Source organism: Gambusia affinis, linkage group LG10, assembly GCF_019740435.1.
Source record: "Gambusia affinis linkage group LG10, SWU_Gaff_1.0, whole genome shotgun sequence".
In the NCBI taxonomy this organism is placed as follows: Eukaryota; Metazoa; Chordata; class Actinopteri; order Cyprinodontiformes; family Poeciliidae; genus Gambusia; species Gambusia affinis.
In genome coordinates, this window is record NC_057877.1 from 13,029,266 (window position 1) to 13,052,039 (window position 22,774).

A 22,774-nucleotide genomic window follows, 5' to 3' on the forward strand; every position below is an offset into this window, starting at 1 on the left:
TTTCCTTTCGCACTTCTCCCTCTTACTCTCTTTCCTCTCCTTGTATCGCTCTGAAACAAGCCAAGACGCATTTGGATTCTGTGTATTAAATAATAATTGCGTGGTGAAATATTTAGGGGGGAAAAAAGACATGAAAAAATGCCAAGTGAAGAAGAAGAGTGTCAGTACCCCTTGAGCACATGTCTCTAAGTGTATGTGTGTGTGGGTGTGTGTGCGTGTGTATGTGTGTGTATATGTGCGTGTCTGCTGATGTGTGCAGCAACGAATATAAGCAACAGCTCATTGATTTAGACTCTGACAGACAGAAGAAAGGCAGAAGAGGCGAATGGGATTCCAAGTTATCAGCCAACATTTTTTTTTTTTGAAGCCAAAATACTGTGAGCAAGCTTTCCCTACAATTTCACAAACTATTCAATGGGCTGGATACAAAAAAAAAATTGGGTTTTATCACAATTTAAGAATGCAAACCCTACTTACAGTTTGTGGCTCTCACATTGTGCTTTCAATGGGTAATTACACACCAACACTCAGTCATCCAACATGCTAACAACTCCTCAGTAATCCAAAAGTGCAACAAGGCAGCCATTAGTTAATGTAGTCAATCTACAAGTTACCTAGTTAGTTACCAGTCAGTCAGAGTGCCAGTTACATTGCAGCTCAGGGTACAAGCAGAAGGCAGCGAACATATTAGGGAATGAGAGTCTGGACTGCATCCAAGCCCTGCTCTGATCATTTCTTTTCACGACAAAGAAAGGACGACAGCAAACAGGATTTGAGGATGAAAAAAAAGGGCCTGTTTTTAATCAGAGAGAGGGCTTACACCAAGCAGCCACTGATATCTGATCAGAACTTCTTGGTTGTTTGTGCGACTTCTGGCCCGTTCTGTGGGCTCTCTCACAGCGGCTGCATTGTTGTTCCTTGGCTTTTTGCCTCTCTAAAAGGGCTGCCTTTGAAATGCACCATGAAATTAAATGTAAACAAGACAAGGACAACGTCATCTCTGGGAGGTGACAGCAAGGCGCAGTGCTCTTTACCGCACATGGCTTTCATTACGATCTTAAATGTTGGTGGAAAAAGAAACTGCTTGACACAGCTTAAGAAAGAAGGAGACAAGTAAGGTGTGTGTGGAAAAAAGGACCTTTTAATTGATTTGTCTCAGAGACGCAACACTTTTGTAGTTCAAATGTAACTTTACTAACTCAGTAAGAAATGGTTAAATACGTTTGGAACAATAGACATGTCAAAGTCAAACTTTCATATCTGCTTATGATGCTTTGCTACAATACAAAATGTTTTCCAACCTTTTTGTAAATCTTAACCAATACGTGGTGATCATCTTTGACTTTTTTCCTTGTTACATCAAATTATTTCGCTTTCTTTAGATCAAAGCAATCAAACGTGAAAATCAAAGTACATTTGGGAAAGCAAGCATTTTATTTTTCTATTTTCTGGTGCAAAGCATAAGCAATTACCATGCTCATCATTTGAAAGGCAAGGGGAAGTCGGTATTTCACTACAGTGCTTCATAAGAGCATTTAGGAACAAGAGGCAAGAAGAAAGCCATTGCCAAAAGAAAGAACTGCTTGCCGTTTGCTTCAGGTCATGTAGGAGATGGAGAATTGTGGAAGAAGGTGCTCTCAGAAAGGACCTACATGGATCTTTGAGGCGCTGTTTCTTATAAATTTAACACTACGTATCAAAAGACAGGACTCCCCTGATAAAACAAGATGACGGAAGCATCATACTGCGGGCTTACTTTTTTTGATAAGATAAAGGAATGCTGATCAGTTTTGATTGCAAGGTGCACAAAGCTACCTACTGGGCAATCCTGAAAGAAAAACTATTGGAAGTTGCAAAATCACTTGAGAGTAATGTGTAGATTCACCTTTCATCAGATTGATGATAAATATAAAGTGAGGTAATCCTCAGAATGGTTTAGATCAAATCATATTCTTCTGTTGGAACGGCCAAATCAAAGCCCAGATCAAAATCCAATTGAAAATCTGCAGCTACACTTGAAAGTTGTTGTTGATGTGTGATCTACATCTAATCTGTTTTTTTTTTTTTTTTTGTTTTTTTTACACAGAAGAAGAACAGTAAAATGTTTCAGTTTCAATTCCCACAGTGTTATTTGGAGAAGAATAAGAAAACCATATACTGACATAACATCCCAATGACAATTTGTAATGTGGCAAAATGTGGAAACACTAAACTGAAATGCAGTTCCAGACAAACTAGAGTTCTGAATTTCATCTTCACATGACAAACTTTTCTGAACAGATAAAAGCCTGCAGCAGACCTACAACCAAATGTCTTGGACTTGTCAAATAAAGTCTAGTTCAAAAATATTTTCTTTCCAAAAGTTATTTTAGCCAAAAAAAATAAATAAATAAAATATCACTTTTGGCAAAAAAAAAATGAATTAGGTCATTGTTTTAGGAAGGTGATGATATCAAAAACTGAAAGAAACCTTTCATTCAAAAGTATATTCCTTACTTTTAAAGGTGTGAATAATTCATTGATTCATAAACATACACTGTCAACAGGCCTGTGGGTGTGATCTGATTCGTCCACAACACACTCATCGATACACACGCGGCTCTCGCAGGGCGTGGCGGACAACCGAGGCTTGTACATTCGCACAAACAGCTGTGGTCAAAGCAGGACATTATTTATTGTTGTTGTTGGCACACAGAGCACATACCCACACAAATCACTGCTGATTTCCGTTCACCTTCCACTCTCGATTACACGCACACAAACTTTAACGGCTGCATGCACACACACGCTACTCTAGAGAAATATATGTGCGTACTAAAAAGTTTGCTCAATAATAAAGACCTGCAATAAATGACAGTCATGCAACAGATGCTGGTCCAAAAGAACTAGGAGCCTTAAAAGTCCTCTTAGAACAATTAGAGAGTCTAATACTGTATGCAAGTAAGATGCCACTACTGTTTCAACCACAGCAAGGTCCGCCAAATATTGTTTTCTATTCCTGTTTTTAGCCATTTGCACAAGGATGAATCAATTTATTAAAGACTTTTTTAAAGCAGTATTTCCAGTAATGAAAGATGCTGCACACTTATGATAACATAATGACAGCTGCATAGTCACACACTGACTGCAGCACTTTACACTTCACAGAGAATGTGCACACATAAAACCCAAGTGAACTTTGCAGTGAATATTTACCCACATCTAAGCTAATTCAAATATTTATGTGCTCACAAAGCACTAAGGGAACAGAGACATAAAAGAAAAATCACAGAAAAATTAAACAAGAACACACCTCGCACAAATCCTCCCTCAAACACACACACACTCAATGTTCTGATAGTGCTCTCCACAAAAAATCCAGGGGAACCAATTACAGCTCCACGCTCCTCACAGCCCAGCTCTCAGTTTTCACTCTATGCCACCAGAGAGTGAAGACGGACTAGCTTCTCTTTTAAATAAAACTCAACCTTTGGATGCTCAAGTCACTGATTCTGAGCAACGTCTGCAGTTCTGAAAGCTCACTGGCGACGTCCTGAAAACATCTGGACCTACCAGAACCAGAGCAGCTTCAGATTTTGGCAGCTTGTCAGTTCAGTTATATTTAAGATAGATAAAGAAATAGAAGATTCACATTGTATCACGACACATTACAAGGGCTGCATGATCCAGTAATTGCAATGTTATTGTTGAATATCACCATGACAATAACAGTTAAGACTAACTTGAATTTTCCTGACTCTTTCATCATTAAAACTTTCCCACCATATCTATGAGCTTTACAGTCTCAGCCACTATAAATGTACATATGTTGTTTATCAAGGGCAAATACAGACCATCAAACTGGTCAAACACATTCCTGGCATGCAGAGTGTGAATGCATCACACTTGAAATATGATAGCCAACCGAATACTGTATCAAAGCAGTCAAACACTGTTAGAGTTAGAAAGGTTTTCACTGAATATATTGTGCAGCTGTGCCCTTTGCCTACTCCGCTGCCAACATGTGATGATCTGGACTCAGTGCTCCCATGTGGGGTGCATATAGAACTAATCATGCAGACACATCTCAGCATAAGCTTTCCGTTTTAATAGTTTCCTCACAGAATGAGGCTTGTAAAGATGCATTCAGCTTACAAGATGAGAAGAACCACAACAAGGGGCTAAAAGAATAGAAACGATTTTTTATTATTTTTCAGAAAATTAAGAAACCTTTGTTTTTTTGTTGTTTTTTTTTACAGCTAAAGACATAATACATTTTAAACTGTGTTTAGATCTTGTAGAAAACACAACTCAAGCTGGGCACCCACCTGCTCAAACATAGCATCCAGGTGTGATTAAATCACTAACCACCATATTGTTGGCTCTAAATAATAACTTATTTAGCCACGATAAGTTATTTAGAAAAGCCACAAGCTAGTAATAATTGTACAGAACCACAGGCTGTTGACAAGTAGGAATAATCTAACATTAGAGCTTAGATTTGTCCAAGAACAATGTTATTTTATAGAAGCTGTTTACTCCATGATGCAAACTTATTTCACATACCAGAAAGTCTCCTAAGCTAATAAATACCATTAAATACTGCATTCACATAAATCTTATGTTGATGCACAATACTATTTGAGCAATTGAAAGAGTTTGAATATGAAGCTAATATTTTATAAAGCTTGTTGTTTTTCTCAGATTTTATGTTAAAAAATCAATTTAGCCAAAACTGATTTTAAATGTGTCTACAACTAACGATAAGTTTTAACTTTATGAGTGTCCTTAAAGTCACTGTGAGCTCTATTGTGTCAATACGTGAACACAGTGGTAGTACGAGGATTTAAATCATTTTAGTGAGTTATAGAATTGCTCTGTTGGTTTTTGGTTGACTTAAGGAATGAAAAACACCATTAGAGGCAAACTGTAAAAACACAAAGAGTTATAAAATGTGCTTGTTAATGGGATCCTGGGAGGTCAAGTTCAATGTTTGCATGTAACCATCTAATTGTCTAAGACCATAATTGGAAAGAGACAGAGCAAAATAACAGGGAGCTCAGAAAATTAGAAGGCAAGAAAAACATCAGTACCATAATTTTAAAGTGACTTAAATTGATAATTTACGGCATTTATACTTGCGTATGGCAATTTGTATGAAAAACTGAACTAACACAAATATGTTCTGTGCTTCTTTACATCTGCAGGTTATATTTCATGGAAACACAAGAAAAAAAAAAGTATACTGGTCAAGGGCAACTGGAGAAAATGAAGAAATACAAAATAGGGACAGAAAAGAGAGAGATGGGGGTCTATCGATCTGTTGGAGTTGGCTCAGTCTGAGACTGAACTTTATCACAAACGCAGAGCATCTCAGCAGGAAGCTCTCTGATACCCCTCTAAAGGGGAGAACAGAGGAATGTTCACACACGTTTCTTCATTCATTTTCATTTCACTTTCCACCTCCAGCAGTGCTTTCTGAAGAAACTCTTTCCATCTTTTATTTTATTTTATTTTTTTAGCTCTTTTCTTGGCTCTTACACATTTTGCTTTCTCGCTTTGCTTTCCACCTCTCCTAGTTTCCCCTGCAACTTTTCCAGCAGCTGGCTTATTAGCATTCTCTCTGTACATATAATTGATTCCTCATGCTGTCCTCTTGTGAAAATGTCATTCATAATTCTATGTGATCGCTGGCTGGCTGGCTTATTGGTTTGCTGTTTGGGTGGCTGGCTGTGAGGCAAAGTGGCCAGTGACCCATTTGTAGCAGATACAAAGAGACTGACAACCAAATCTGATTATAGCAGCAAGACCAAGGCCTTTGTGAAACAACTGGCCTATGCTAGACTCATTCTAAGCCGTAGCTCGTCTTCTGTGACTTTTTGACATTCTAATCTATATTTTTCCATAGCATTAAGGTCTTTATGTTTGAGGGAAAATGTGCTGCCCCCTTCCTCTGACACCAATAAATAGAGTCCAGTGCAACAAACAGCATCAGGAACGCAGCAGGTATCTACAGTAAAACACAATAGAAGTGCAGGAACGCTCCTCCTAAGGGGCAGTCCTAATGGAGACTGCAAAAGACCCAAGACAGAGGTGGAGGTTCACCTTCCAGCAAGATCATAATCCCAAACTTACAGCCAGAGCTGCAGTGGAATGGTTCAGATCAAATCATAGTCAAGCATTAGAGCAGCCCAGTCCCGGTTTATACCTAAAATCAACAGAATATGTGGCAAGACATAAAAACTGCTACTCAGATTTGCCCTGCCGATTTAACTGGGTTTGATTTTGAGCAATTCCAGCCTGTAGATGTGAAGTACAGACATACCCCAAGAGACTTTTGGTTTTAATTGCAGAGAAAGGTGGTCCTGCTAACCCATAGAGCTGAATACAAATGCATGCAAGATTTTTCTGATTTTTATTAGCGAAAAAATTTAAAACCATAAATCATTTACATTCCACTACATAATTAAATGCTAGAAGTTCAAGAGGGAACAGCACTTTTGCAAATCCTGTATTTTCAAAATCATCTAAAGGTAACTAGGTCTGTACAATTTTAGGAAAATATACAATAGCACTATTGGGATAATGATATCAATTCAAAGGAAATAAAACTGCCCTCAGTTTAATAATGTTTCCCCTCATACTCACCCTTTCTCCACTATTTTCCATGAGATTAACCAATTTGGCGACTGAAAACTATATCAGGGTTTGCGCGTCAAGGGCAGTGAAAGTCCATCCAATGGAACAAATATAACATTGGCTCGTGGAGCATTCATGCATGTCACTGGAAAAGTAATAGCCTCCCAAATATCCAAATAGTATAACCAATTGTGGTATTGCACGCTTTACTATTAGGATGACTGCAGATCAGAAATGTTTTGCAACTCAGAAGACAATGGAAATCAACTGATGAAACACTGCTGGTCGGTTCCTACACACATGCACATATGCATTACTGCAGCTAGATGTGCTGTGACACACATCTTCACCCACGCGCACACACACACACAGACTTCCAAGCTGAAACACACGCAGAGATGAATAAACAATAATTAGCGCATGGATAAAAACACGCAACCCGAGAAGAGCAGGTTTAGTTGTATACCACCTATGCAGCCAATCAACAACAGGATCCCAGAGAGACCTGGCTGTAGCTGACAGAGAGGGAGGTGTCATGAGAGCGTGGGCGTGTGCGAGCGTGAGTGTGTGTGCATATCGGGGAAACTCTCAGCCCAAACACCCGATGTCTCTCTCCTCATGTTACAGTGCAGGCAATTTAACTACACAAGCGAGTCAGACTGAAACAAACAGAAGGACTGTGAGATGCAGACATGGTGAGGTTAATAATCCAAAAGCAGGAGGAAAACCCAGCAAGGAAGTTTAAAGTAGAAGGTGATTTTAGTATGAAAGCATGAAAATCCAAGAGGCACAATGGTGATAAAGCAAATGTGACAAATTAAAAGCCACAGACAGATTGGAGCTGAGAAAGACACTCACAAAAAGTGGAGCAGACAGGAAATAGAGACATGCGGGTGAACTTACCGGATGCCTGCCCTGAGGGTACATGATCCCAGGAGAGGAGAGGCTTCCAGTCCGTTTGATGGCCAGGTTACTCCCCTGGCCCTCCAGTCCTCTGCCCTCCACCTGGTTACACCAAACCACACACAGTCACACACAAACCCAGACTCTCAAACACTCAGGGAGAACTGTCTCTGCTCCTTAGCTGGGTTCTCTCGTCCTTGTTGCTCTCTGTCCTTATCTTCTAACGCAAATTCCCACTGACACTCAGCAGAAGAACCCTCGCTCCGTCAGCTCGTTCATCCAACAGGGTCATGATAAAAACGGAGCGCCAGACTTTGCCTCCTTCTTCTTCCTCCTTCGCCTTTCCCTAGTGAAACCCAAGTCACAGTTTCTCCTCCTCTTTCTCTCCTCCTAGTCTGCCTTACAGTGTCTGTCCCCCTTTTTTTCTCAGCTTGTGATCAGTCCAGGTCCACACGTACTGACATAAGAGAGAGAGAGAATTCAGTCCATGCAAGCTCCTCTCTTATACTTCTCCTCCTCTTCCCACTCTTCTTGTGGCTTGTCCTTGCGCCCTTTCACCCAGCAGTCCAATGGCAAAACATACAAACATAAACACTCAGCTGAACCAAATAGCCCCCTTCTCTTATTTTTCCTCCTCTTCACCCTGTCTCTCTGACACACTAAAGCCTTGACTGCTGCAGCAGAAATAAGGAGAGGAAGAAGGAGGAGGAGGAGGTTTGAGATAGGGAGGAGAGAGTGAGAGCTTTGTTTTTAATCTAAATGTGGAAAAAAAAAAAAAACGCAAGAGGAAAGCAGGAAAGAACAGCAGGTCAGTGGAGGATCCAGCGGGCTTTTCAGCAGCAAGCCCTAGACTGTAATATATTGTGCCTGTTGGCTTCAACACAAACAGGACAGGCTGCTAAAGCTTCTCTTAAGGTGGAACTGAGTAGATAGAGACACACAGTCACACACACATACAGAGAGAACGAGAGGACGGAGAGAGAGAGGAGGCGAGAGATGGATTCATTTTCAATTGTGGTCAGATACACAAAGCAATCAGTCAAGCACAAAGACTCGGGCTCAAACAGATATGGATCGAGATACAAACACACAAATGCTCAGATGTGCATATGCAAATTCATGACAGCTAAGGAAGCACACACACACACACACACACACACATGCATACAACAGTCAGGCAGAGTGATAAGTTTATTAGTCAGTTCACACCTTGCAAGAACATTTGTGCGAGATGATCGGATAATAATCCAGTCATGCTTAATTGCGCGGTAATCCAGCCAAAACCCATTCAGGTTGCACCAAAGACTGCTGGGGAAATCTGATCTCCATCGGATTACACAGATCTTTTAAACTTTTTCACATTCAGTCACATCAGAACCACAAATTTCAGTGTACTTTAACTGGGATTTTATGAAGTAAACCAACAAAGACAGCCACAGAACCAGCAAGTTTTAGAAAAATAAAAAATGGCTTTTAGTGTTTTGTTCATGAATAAGAATATGAATCCTGAGGTGTGTACTTGTGCCCAGCCCCCAAGTTACCTATTTATTAAACATTAAAATATTAAGCTTACAAGCCAGACAAGGAGAGCATAATAAACCAGAGAAGAAGCCAAAGTGAGCACCGGAGGAGCAGCAGATATACAGAGGTCAGATAATCTGCTGGCACAACAACCAGTGATCCACCTGTACAATTAATCATACAGGAGACACAGCAATCGTGTAGATGAAATTCCAATCATCATTTAGCGTAAAATGAATTTTTCTGGCTTGTGGTCAAAACTACGTATGTGGCAGAAACATAGCTCCTTGAAATACCAACCCTCTGAGGAAACAGAGGCAGCATCATGATGGGCATTACTTTCTTCAGGATTAACATGCAGGTAATCAGTTATTTAATTTATTTCTTCTGGCTCCCACCCTCTATTAATAGAAACAGAGAAGATGAGGGCACCAGTATTCATACCAGTGGAAGTGGGAAAAGGTAATATTGTTCACCAACCAAGATTTGTCCAAGCCTCAAACTGACAGCAACAACTCAAACAAAAAGAATTGCCAATTTTAATCTGTTTTTATGACAGCTGGCATTTAATCCTTAGACTTGTATTGAGAAATTATCCAAAACAACCAGATCCAAGACAATGTCTTTATCAATTTGTTCATTTTTATCGCTCTGATACTAAACCTGGTGGCAGCCAGAAAGAACTCAATTGTATTGTTTCAGCATGAATACCATCATTTCCTCCTATAGTTTTTATGATATTGAGGTCACCTCATGATTAAGCATGCATCATGTGCACAGCTTGGTTCAACACTCAGTAGCCAAATCAAGCAACACAAAGAAACATACATGGATTGTATTGAAATACAATCCATGTTCCAAATATCAATGGTTTCAGATCTACTTTGTAAATACTTCCAGCACAGCCATGGTTTTTCTTGTCAAGCAAAAATAAAAAAGTTCATTTTCAGTTAAACAAAACCTTCCAAACTGGAATGAATTCACTGAAAAAAATACCTTTTCAAGCTGTTTTTTTTTTTTTTTTTATTAATATTATTTTCAAAAAATGGAAGCTGTCAAACTAATTTTAACGCCTATCACGGGAATGTGCCACCAACAGACACTTTAAAAAAAAGGATATAAAAAATGTGGATACAGATATGACTTTTAGGTCCAAGCATTGTGAGGGGATATTTGTCATCGCTGTAAGTGCTGCAATGGAGGAATGCCTGTTTACTGCCAGGGATGTAATCAGAATCAGTAGGTCGAGTATTTCAAGGATTACTGCTGTAACACTCCAGAAATATCTCCGCCACAGCAGGATAAAAATGTCTGCCTGCCTACTTCTGAGTGCTGGATCTGAAGCAAATGTTATTTACAGGAGCTCCCAGAATGGACCTGAACCTACCAAGACCTGATATTTAAAGACTTTCCTCGTACACAACGCCGGGCTGTCCCAGACATCTTTTGGCACTGGCCATAATCAGTTTATCCAGGGCAGCTCTGCCTTTGAACTTGATCAGACAGCCATTAATCCGACACCGTAGACTCAGGCACAGTCGGTCCTGGCATCCGTGGAGGATTTCCACTAAGACAGAAACTGCATTTGATAACTAGAGGGTGAGGCAAAGGACAGGTCCAAAGCCTCAATTAGGGACACATACAGACATCCTATTATACCCAACACAACAGCTCCTTTTGGGAGAGCGTAATGCCTTTTTTCATCCAAATCCCCCCTGAAAGTCACTGTCAAGTTTGCTCTGTTAAATTCTGATATTAGGCTTTTGTGTGTAAAAGTGTTTGTGTTCTGCACATATTTTGAGTAAGATGGTAATTATTGAAATACATTGCTTTGATATTCAAAATCATACTTTAAAAGCAGCTTGTTTGTGTGGTGTTTTTGGGGGGCTTTTGGGTAGTTTGAGGGCATGTTTTGATAACTATTACTTTATCTTTTTGAAGTAAAAAACAGAAATGCCTGTTTTTGGGGGGTTCTTTACTGAAATTGGATCCCGTGCTATTTCTTTATGCAGGTTTGAAATAATTAGAAACTTAACTTTCAGAAAGAAAACTCTTGTAAAACAAGAAACATATTTGGAAATGGAAACAAAGAAGGCTGTGATATGTAGAAAATACTGGGAAGGCATTCAGAGAAATGTTTTAAACGGCTGACATTAATAATGTCTCTTGGCCATGTTTTGTGTGGAGAAAGTTATTTCTCACCTTCTTAACAAACCAAAATTTAGATGAACTCTAGTTTCATTTAACTTCTTTCGGACAATTGTCACAAAATTACTTCCAACTGCTTCCAGACTTAATGTAGCGAAAAAGTCTGTTCATGGATGTATGACACGTGCCAAGGATTGTAATGGAAATACTTTGGTGCTCTCTAGTGGTCAAAGTGTGAATGACACGTGTCTCTGATTATACGGAAATAAACTGTATCTGAAATTGTATCCAAAATATTGTGGTGAAGGCTTTATTTAAGAACATCAGCACCAATAAAAGAATCCACTCCTGACTGGACAATATGTTCAATTTTGTCCAAATGTCTTTCATTTATAATCACACCTAAATTGATTGTAAAGCTTTTGTATGAGCTTTATTTAAATTTAAATATTCTACCTAATTCAGCATCTGCTCAACAGCCAAAACAAAATAAATTCAGGCTTTAGGGGGGCAATCAGCACTGAAACAAATGAAAAGTGATTATCAAGCATCAACACACCTAAAATCCATTTGAAGCTGTTATTACGGGTCACTAAAGGCATAACAGCTTATTATAGATTCAGCAGGAAGCTCACAGGTTGAAACTAGCAACGCAGAACGTGGTCTCAAGAATCTTAAGAATCTTAAGAATCCACTTCCCAAAGCTGCTCAGTTTGAAATGTCTGACTCTAAATGTCACTTTGCTACGACAAATCAAGGTTGTGCATCTTAACATTTGTTGTCTGCTGCATGATGGGAGAAGATTACCAGCCGATAAAGATATTCTGTGTCTACTACCATTTTACAACGAAACTTTATGCCTGACTATTAAATTAGAATGCCAAGAAACAAAAACACCCACACATTCGAGCAAACACCTTCGCTGTCATTCATCACAGGCTATAGGGGGACACACTGCTGACCAAGGAGTCCCTTCTGATCGTTATAGGCATCTCCTCTTGCTGTTTGCAAGTCAGAAGATGCAGCAGTAGTTGCTCCCCTCCAAAACCAATTTGGAGCATCTGAACAAAGTAACTGAGTCATTAATTGTCAAAAACAGTGAAACATAATTTTGCTTTAATGTTAACATGCTAACATATCAAGATATTTCAAATCAAAATAAACTTCTATCTCTGTCTAGAATATTGTTAAGCTTTACACCCCGTCTCATTTTGATACAAGCAAAAACAAGCATTTTGGGTAACGTGTAACTTCTTGTTTTAACCAAGTCTAAATTTTGAATTATTAGAGTCAGATTTATGACAAATGTTGTATATTCTCTGTGCAAGAATACATTTAAAAAATTGTGTTCCAAAATGCAGTAACAAGTTCTCACTGGAAATTTAACACAGAATGAAAAAGCAGCCAAGGCGAAAATCTTACACAGCAAACAGCAACCCTCTCTCCAAAATCTACATGCGTAAATACCCTTCCATCCTAATTACTCACACACAAAACAAGCATCCTCTTTTATAGTTCCTGCATTGCTCGAGGTCAGACATTGAAAAGACTCAGAAGACTGAACTTCAAAAAGAAAGAGACAATCCGGCCAGCATTCAAACCAAGAAACGTCATGCTGGGAGGCAACAGTGAACGCAAAAGAAACCTTACAAACCACTTGGCAGATTGCCACTAAATGTAGTGAGGAAATTTCTACCTCCCCGATGATGAATGACAGCCATCCCTTCATTATACTTTCCCCTTTGTCTTCCCTTTGAGTGTGTCTAACATATTTAAAATAAAGACAGCCATTCAATGAGGCTCCAAAACCACAAACACCACAACCATTCCCCATGTAGCTCTTTGCACTAATCAGTATTATCTAATTGTCTAGAATGGATTATGCAGGTAATTATTCCCCCGACTCTTTACACCGGGTTTCAGAGAGGCAGATGGGCAGGCATACAAACTCAGACTGATCCATCAGCACAGTTGTGATAAGACCCAGGTTCAAAGTCACGATTTAGATTTCCTAAATGCTGCACCGCTCTTTAACATGAATCCATGGCAACGTAGATTGGATCATTGAGCTATGGTTGATCATATGAACATGCAACCAGGAACAAGATGGAAGGTAACACTGCCAGATCTATTGAGCTAATAAAAAAGCATAATTTTATATAGAAATAGTGACATAGATGCTACAGTAGTTAAGCTATTCCTGGACCTTTTACTTTGACCAGGGATCAGTTGCCACTTGGGGATCTTTTATAACAACTTTGCAGAAAGATGATCTAAGGTCATTCTTGATAATATAATCCTAGTTCACTGTAAGGACAAGGTGACTCCAAAGACCAATATTTACCAGCAGGAGGTTTTTCTAGTTTGATCAAAGTTGGCTGACCCAAACGGAGTTCAGAAAAGCAATCATTGTGCACAGGATGAAATCCAAAATCTTCAGAAGACAATAGACAACAAGAGACAAACTCACATGAAATTACATTTTAAGGTAATTTTAAGCTTCATGTCTTTTAAGCAGCTGACAAGAGGCTCTTTCTGACCAATTAGGCAGCTGGCATCTGCTTGATATTTTACTCAAAAAGGATTTCAATAATATTCAAAACAGCAATAAATGGGAAAAAACTCTTAAAAACTGAAAAGTTATGAAGTTTTTGCTGTATAATACAAATCCTCCTCGGTGCTAAGTCATAGACTTGATGCAACTGAATCAAAACTTTCTACCACCAGGAATAATAAACTGAATTTGACTGCATCATTTGTAGCTATGGTTGAAGTGCAATGCGTGTAATTGACTCTGTCTACAAGACTGAACTGACTAGTTATTTCAGAATAGAAAATGTATCTATTTGTCTTGTAAAGTGACATTTATTTTGAGTGGGTAATACAAATACAATTGAGCTGAATTGAATTATGTCTGTGAATCAAAATTTGAATAATAAGAAAATGTCATAGATTACATAATGACACACATTCCATATTATGTTATTTTTAGTAGGGATAATGGTTGGTTTTTTTCACTCAATCTTCTAAATTTCCGTGTGAATTCTGTAAAACTCTGGTATTTTTACCCACTGTTCTTACACTGAGATAATAAAACTGAGAGTAAAACAGAAAAATTACTTCACACAATTACTTCACTTATTGGATTCTCAACTCTGAAAACACCTTAAAATGTTTGTTTTTTTCTTTTACATATTTGTTGAAACTGTCACAATCTCATGACAGCATAGCATGAGAACGATCTATGAAAACAATCACGTTCTGCCTGTGGTCCTACTGATTTACATACACTGCTCCCATCATAAACAACCAATCAGAGCCAGGAGAAAGGCCTTAGCGCTGTCAATCCCTCTCATTACTGTGTTCGGTGTAAGCAGCGCACAAACTCAAGATGTCCGAGTTGCTAATGGCGAAGAAACAAAATACTGTTGCAGGAAAAACTGATTATCCATCATTATCAGAGGACATGGTAACTAGCCATAGTCTTCACACCAGGCTCCCCAGTAGGCTATTAGCTGTAGCGTAGCAGAGAACAAAGGGAAGGGTATGAGCAGTGTGTACACCAGTGTGATTGTGAAGACCTTCCACCTGGCTCTGATTAGCTGTTTCTGACTCGGAGTGATGACACTAAGACCACAGGGAGAAGGCAGAGGAGCTTGATTTTTTAAGATTATATGTCTCATATGGCAACATGGTGGCAGTTTTAACAAATATCTAAAAAAAAAAAAAAACAACAACAACATTTTTATAAGACGTGCCTAGTTCAGCATTTCAATAATATTCAGTATACAATGGAAATACAGCAAAAATAAAGCTGGCCCAGAAGTAGAAGTACATTATGTTAAAGTTTGTCAACTAGCTAACCATTAGACTCACCTGTTGCGTGTTGAAGCGTTGAGGTTCATTTGGGACCAATAAGACTTCATCTGAAAAGAGTTAAAGCGTTCAAGATTACTTACTGTATCACAACTATTATACAAGACTGTGGTTTAAACACAAATATTTGGTCAAAATAAAGAATTAGAAGAAAGAAACATAACCAAGAGCAGATGTTTTTATTTGCTGTTACACCATAAAAGGTTGCCAAAACAGAAAAACTTTCTTCCTAATCTGTTAGGCAGCTAACAACACGCGTGCTGCTCTTTCTAACAATATCCACAACATGCAATAAAAGAGAGAGAAAATCAAACTGAACATTTAACGTCTCAATTTAGACTGTACGGAAACACGTCAACAACTCTTTGGTTCCACCTTAAACGCTCCCGTCTCACTGAGAGGCTCGCTGCGCGTCCTGATTGGAGGAAGCCTTTCCCCCTCCTGGCCAATCGCCTTGAGGAAACCCCACGTTGGGTCCTGACGTCACTTGAAACGCAGGCCAATCGGGAACTGAGCTGATTTGTTAAAGGGGTGTGTGCGAGGAGCGGCGGAGGAGAGCTGGGGAGTCTGTGGGGGATTGTGGGGATTGAAGTTCCAATTATTCAGTCCGCGCACGCAAGCGCGCGCTCGTACACCGTCAGTCACGCTACATAAATGCTCAGTAAATTCTGCCGTTAATTTCAGTCCTGCTATTTCTACTACACACGCACACACACGCACAGAGGGGGACACAGTGGGTAAACAGTTCTCTTCTGAGAAAAGGGAGGATTTTTTTTCCCCAACTAATTTCCTTTATTTCACTTCAAACAGGGACGAATCAAAAGAAGTAAATGGGTACCTTGTACATGCCAAAATGAAAATAGCACACCTGGAACAGCAAATGGCAGAACCTACAGGGAGGTCAGCTTACACACAATCTTTTCGATTCAATATAAGATATTTCATTAATCTGATAATATCTTAAGCAAAACTGATCTAATTTCCGAATATATAAGCAGCAGCAGACGTGCTTCCTCTGTCATGTAACCTATATCTATGTATATAAACTCATGATTCTCCTCTGAGCTCTTTGCTTGTTGTATGCTCCTCATTTAAGGGTTGATGCTGTCATATGTGGCATGTCTCTAAAAGAAAAAGTCTTCACAGCCTGAATCCACTTACAGACCACGTTTTATACCTCTGTTGCCGCAGAGCAAAAATAAAAAAGCTGCTGACTCCCATTTTACTCACCGTGTCTGTCTTTACTCGTGTGGAAGGCTGACATGAAGCTTTAAGGAGAGGGTACATGCGTTTTCCCTCTCAAAGAGGTGCTGTCACACTTCTAAATGTATGGCGATGGAATGCAGTATGCATGAATAGTAAAAAAAAAAAAAAAAAAAAGACTTACTGAAGTAAAGATGCCTGCTGTCAAACAGCCAGATTATCTATTGTTAGTTGCAGATATGCTTTTCTGATACACAGCAACAAAAAGGGCCTATGGTGCTGCAACAATTGCATGGTAGACTGAAATACAAAAAAAAAGCCCCATTTTCTCAACTGAATCAAGTTAAGTTCTTTGGAAGTTGGCTGGTTGACTACATTTGACATTTATTATTGTTGTTCTGGCTTATTGGGACTGAGGTGTATACTGTGTCAACGTCTTTGTAGCTGCATGACATCAAAGTCTCTGTGCTGCGTTGTTTGAAATGTTCAATTTGGTACGTTTTGGGCTGTCAATGCAAAATTTCCCTTTGTTAGATCATCAGACTGAGGCACCGTGTTCATAAGCCACATAATCATAACTTCTGGAAATCAAAGACAAAGTGAACATTTTTTTTCTGCTGTTGTAGTTGGAACATATTTGTTGCTTTAGTTTTTTATTATTATTTTAAACAGAAGTCTGGTTAAAGGATTGAGTTTATTCTATAACTTTTAGCCTTTAGTCTTGCTGTCTGATTTTACCTGTACCCCCAAAAATATTTGCAATGTTGAGGAGGGACCTTAAACATTATGTCAAGGTTGCTGAAGGTATAAAATGGTCGGAGTGCTACAGCATCAGCCAAAAGCAAGTTTTTGTTGTAGTATCACCTTCTCCTTTCCCACTGGTTACATGAGCCTCTTGGGTTGATTGATTGACAGGCGGACGGACGGACGGATCACCCATCGTGTTCATTTTTATCTTCCTTTTTACTTAAAGTTTTTGTTGTTGTTGTTGTTGTTGTTTCTAGCTTGGAGCTTAATTTATTGTTGTTGCTTTTCTGACCCTTTATCTTAAGTTTGGGGTTCCAGTGTTCCATCCAGTGCAGAGAAGAAGTGTTTTTCCAGAGGTGAGTGGATATCATGACAGACGAAGACGCCGAGGAGTAGCTTGAAAGCAGCGATCACAGCATGTGGAGACTTAAAGTTCACCACAGAAACTCTCACATGATCCCTTGCTCTCTGTTTCTTTTTTAAAGATATGACTTTAAAGAACTGAGCAGATATCTATCTCCAAGTGATCTCTCTCTTTCTCTCCCTTACGTAATCTCTCTCTCGGTCTCTCACGCACACGCACGGACACGCCGACAAACTGAGGTGTCAGTCAGTGAGATGATCTACAGATCCATACTGACAAATCCACCTAGAAGCGGGATGCCGCACTGGGAGAAACACGACGCCTGTGATGCTGGAGTCTGGATAAACTCCTGCCTGGTTGGTGCTAGATAAACGAATGCTTATTCACGCTCCAATACATGGTGAAGAAAGCCTCACACACACACACACACGCCTACACATGGAATGTATAAAACTGCCAAGGGTGTATCTGTGGTGTGTTGAAGGTTCCTAAGTGCCTGCAAACGCATGTGGTCTCCTGAGCTCGTAGCGTAAACATTTGGCTATTCTTTGTGTGGAGGCTCGTGCGCCTTATGTTCGTGTCTGGGCGTGACTGTTTATATTTTTGTGAGATCACTTTGACTTCCTCACTGGTTGTGTGCAGCAACGCTTGGTACCATAATTAGCTTCATCTAGCGTGTTTCCTGCTGCTGGCTGCAGGAAAGAACATGTGTGAGCATGTGGTCAGTGACATACTGTTAGCTCAACATTCAGGCACATTAGATCTTAAATAAAACCACAACAGATAGGCATTTAAGAGCTGCTTTATGGCTTTGCAGGTTTACAACTGGGTAACTCCCTCATATAAATTCAGCAGACCAAACAGACCTTTCAGATGTGTTCTTGAGTTACCGCTCATTGTTTTGATTAATTTCGGCTTCTCAAAAGGCTTCAAGTTCTCTCCTGCGTGCCTGAAGAAACACATTCATCGTCAAATAAAGAAAAGTACAGCTAAAAAGCTGCAACACCCGAAGATCCAATTGTTGGGAAGCAAGGATCCAACAGAGCACAATTATTTCTTCATCCTTCAGCTGTCACAAAAAGACGAGGAAGTCTATGACATGCAGGTTATTTTTTCTGTTTCTTATGTCTACTTGACATTGGAATTTCTTTGTAAGACACAAACGTTTCTGCATATGAAGTCACAGCCTCCATTCATTCAAGCATGGCTCAGATGAAAAGGTAAATAGATTACCGGTAATTCATAGATTGTAATGTGTGTGGTTGTGCAGGGAAAAAGAGAATTTGTGTTATCTTTTTTCTGTGCAGAGTGAAGTTTTGAGTGGACCAGTGGAAGTAACTAAGGAAGCAGAGAGATGTCAGTCACAGCATCTGACATTAATAAGTAAACAATCAAATAAACAGAAAATAACCAAACTCATTTTCTACAGGAAAGGAACTAATAAACTGTACTTTTATTGTTTTGAAGTCCAAGGAAGAAAGATGAAGGTTTTTTTTTATTATTATTATTTATTTATTTATTTTTTTACGACTGATTCAAGAGGCCAGTCAGCAAACATTACATGAACTACTGTTGGCTAAAGGTGGTGAGAAAACATAACAACGCACTACATTATTCATGACTTTTAAAACTTTGCATCACAAACCAGAAAGGACAGCTGTTATCAACTCTTGCAGGGACAAAAGTATTCACACACCTTAAAGCAGGGAGGGGGTAACTATGTGGTTCTGATTACAGCAATAAAACTGTCGTATCCCTGTTATATGATTTCAGCTACTTTGTGGTGGGAATGCCAACAGGAAAAGAGTCTTGAGCTCTTTATGAGCACCTCAGACCCCAGCTGCCCTGAGGGAACTCCCTGTGCTGTCAGATTTTAAAGCCACGCTCAGTATTTACCTCTTACTGTATCTGTGAAGCACTACAATTGCTATTAGTTGCTTGAGCATACTGATTTAATACAACTTCACAAAATAGCTTTCACAATAACCATAATAATAACAAAAGAAACTAATATGAATTCCCTTAAATAACTCAGATTCTCATTTTAATTAAGTGAAAACATTTTTTTAGTGAATTGTGTCGAAAGGTCTCCCCAATGAGTGGAGTCATCCACTAGACTAGAACAAGCAGTGGCATGTGTTTTTTAAGCAAAGCATTACTTTGAGGTATGAGGCGCACGAGTCTCACTGGCATTTTGCATATTTCTATTCTTGATTACTTCCACTGACACCAGAAAAAAGCTAAATCAAAGTGAATCATTCATCCAATAGTTGCAGAGCAACACAACAGCCTATGATTTTCATTCTCCATGTTGCTTGATACGCTTGTTTATCTTTCTTTAAATTGCCTATCTCCCAGTTCCTGTGCAACTCTCAGCTCTGTTTGAAATTCTGCATGCTTCATCAGAGCAGGAAAAAAATGTTTGATGCTTCACCAGTAACTACATAAATATAAGCGCGTTCTAGCCTGCTCTTCCTCTCTTCTCCCATATATCCCTCCAGTCCATGCCAGCTCTCTCCCATCCTAAACATTTTGACAGTAGAATGCATTATGTAAGTGTGAAATCCACTGGCACCCCCACCCTCCCCCCCTGCCCCCAGATGCAGGGAGTTCACAAACGCACAAGGAGGTGAGCTGGTCTGAGACAGAGCAGATGCATGTGCGTGTGTAAGGAGTGTTTGTGTGTTGGCCAAGGTGCAGATGCTGGATGTCAGATCTGAAAAATTCATGATGCCATGTTTGGAGAATCCTTGGGGGTATCTTGTTGTTCAGCTGGGGTTACAGAGTCTGCGTGCCCTGAATAAACACACACACACACACACGCAACGCACGCATTGTCCTGTGAGTGTGTATCTGCTAAAAAGACACAAGATCAAGGTAGTTAGAAGTTGGAAAACTATTTTTGAAATCTTACTAACGCACACAGACAAGCTAAAAAAGTTTCAAAAAGGTTCAGCTGGGATTGAATAAAATTAGCTTTCACTGTATTCAGTAAATATTAGGCGAATTCAAAACATATGTTAATGGCTGCTGCATAGAAATGTGTGACCGACCATTTTTCAAAATCATTACTTCAATCAGGTTGCTGTGGCAACAGTGGGACACTCAGAGTCACTCAATCCTCCCTTTCCACATCAACTTTCCATAGGCCGTCTTATCAGATTACCAGATAAGGAAAGCTACATTTTCATACTTGAGCTATAAGAAAATATTGTATTAAAACCTACAAATAACAAATTTATCACAAACTTTGCACAGTATAAGATACTACTGACGTGAGGACAAAATAGACAGTAGAGGATGTGTTACATCTCAGCAGATAGTCACACAGTGAGGTGTTTCCATTTAGTTTTGTTATAAATTTTAACTGTACAGTCTCTGATGTTGCCCCTGCAGAACTCAAAATAGCTTAACAGAGCGTTTTAGTTAGTATTTTATCTGCTGCACTGAGTGACAGGAATCTGGAATCAAGGGGGAAGAAAATCTTGTGACAGTGTCCAAACAGCTTGTATGCAGCAATAAATATAACATTGCAACTTGATGTATACAATTATGTGGCTATTAATAAATATTCATGGGGAAGTTTTACAAAGCATCCTGGAGTCGATAAACCATTTTTTATGGTCCTCACTGTGTATAGTAAAAAAAAAAGATAGCATTGCTCATATATAAAATATCTGAAATGGTTAAGATATTGACTGCCCATAAAGACACCACACAACCAGCCTTTAAAGAGAAAAACTCTGTGTGTCTTGCATTTTAGGAGCTTCTTTCAAGCACCAAACTTTTGCTTCCAGTGTGTCGGTTCTGATCTACAAGTCATGAGTGTAAAACATATTAGAGAAGGAAGGCCTCTGGTGACAGAGCAGCAAGGTTCTCTGTTGAATATGTAACAAAATAGAAACAAGCAAAGCAAAACTGATTAGACAAAAACACCACTTATCTAATCTCAAAATTAAACAAATAAAAACTTTGAGTTGTTTTCTCATGACATTTTGTTGTTTTCCATCAAGTGCATGTGAGATAAAGAAACAGAACCAGCGAGCCAGGGAACGAACAAAGTGATCCTAAATCTCATTACAGCCGTTACTCTGCTGCTGCTCCCCTGACACAGTGTTTGTTGAGTGAGGCGTTCTAGACATTAGCGTGCCAAGATCATTTGAGCAAGCAGCACACTCCAAGCCCAAGTGGAGCGGGTTTGGACTCTGCACTAGGTAATGGAAACTGGCAGCGACCGGCGTGACAAACCCACAGCCTCACAGAGAGCTGAATATGAGCCAAAGCTCTCATTACTGCCCCATTTTCTACTTTATTTCCACTTTTTTTGGTCAGCCACCACTGCTTAGTGCGCTTAGGAAGAGGTGCTCCACACAAGATAGCTCAATTATACCTCAGACGAATCAGTACAAAGCTTGTTTTTTTTCTGGACATCGTTGTCTGTGCAAACAAGTGATTTCCTAGTCATGATTCATGAAGGAAAAAAAATCTTTATCTATCTATCTATCTATCTATTGAGTTCTTTGTGGAAAAAGCTAGCTGTGTTAAACTCTGATTTTTCTCACTTCCTGTAGAAGCTAGCTGTACCATAGCTCTAATGAAATAGTCTGCATCCAGATTTAAAAAGCATAATTTTAAATAGGTAAAAGCCTTCTTCTTTCTTTGTATGCATGTATGTGAATGCTCTTCACTTATGACTTGCAAATAGATTCTCCTCTACAGAAATTATTGCATTGCATTTCTTTGCAATGTCTTTCTGTCCTGTCAGGGACTTTGCATTGAATTCTATTCATTCTCCATTCATTTCTATAGCCAAAGCCTGCCCTGTACCCTAAACCTAACCATTACCAGTTCATGTCTAACCCTAAACGTAACCTAAACTCAATTCATGCCTTAGTCCTAAACCCAAAATCTAACTCAAAAACAGCACTGCTCCTTATGGGGCCAGTCTTTGGGCCCCATAAAGAGTCATCAGTCCCCACAATGTTGTATTTGTTAGGAAAATGGTCCTCACACTGTTTCAAATACAAAACCATACACACACACACACACACACCCACACGCACACGCACGCACACACACCCAGCTACACATGCACAAGCATAAATTCCTTCCTTGTTTCACTGCAGGCAAATGTGCAGACATAATAAAACATCTACACACAAACAGACACATGCACACCCTCAAACAGAGCTTGGCACACAGCCTGGGCCTTGTCATGCCAATTAAGTTCAGCCTCTAAAAGCGTTCCACAAGGGATTTCCACCCCAATCCACAAAGTTAACCCTATCCTTGACTGAGATCCAAACGCCCACTCTCACATGCCCTCACACACAGTTTGACCTGCTAAAGTCACCTCAGTCATGGTAGCCTGCTTAGACAAGAGCTGCAGTAAAC

The 22,774-nt window shown here is 39.5% G+C and overlaps 1 protein-coding gene across 4 annotated transcripts in view; it reads right to left on the minus strand.

Annotated features, from left to right (window-relative positions):
- Window positions 1–15,312, minus strand: part of tle2b (TLE family member 2, transcriptional corepressor b) — an 88,938-nt gene extending 73,626 nt beyond the window's left edge. For 2 of the 4 annotated variants that reach the window (XM_044130328.1, XM_044130326.1), the window contains exons 1-2: window positions 15,067–15,311; window positions 7,522–8,442 (exon numbers count right to left, since the gene is read on the minus strand). In XM_044130328.1, coding sequence (XP_043986263.1) covers window positions 7,522–7,545 — 24 coding nt within the window. In that variant the 5' untranslated portion in view covers window positions 7,546–8,442; window positions 15,067–15,311. Of the gene's footprint in view, window positions 1–7,521; window positions 8,443–15,066 lie in introns of all 4 variants that reach the window. The other 2 variants (XM_044130329.1, XM_044130327.1) reach the window with 2 other exon arrangements.
- Between the last annotated feature and the right edge of the window lie 7,462 nt (window positions 15,313–22,774).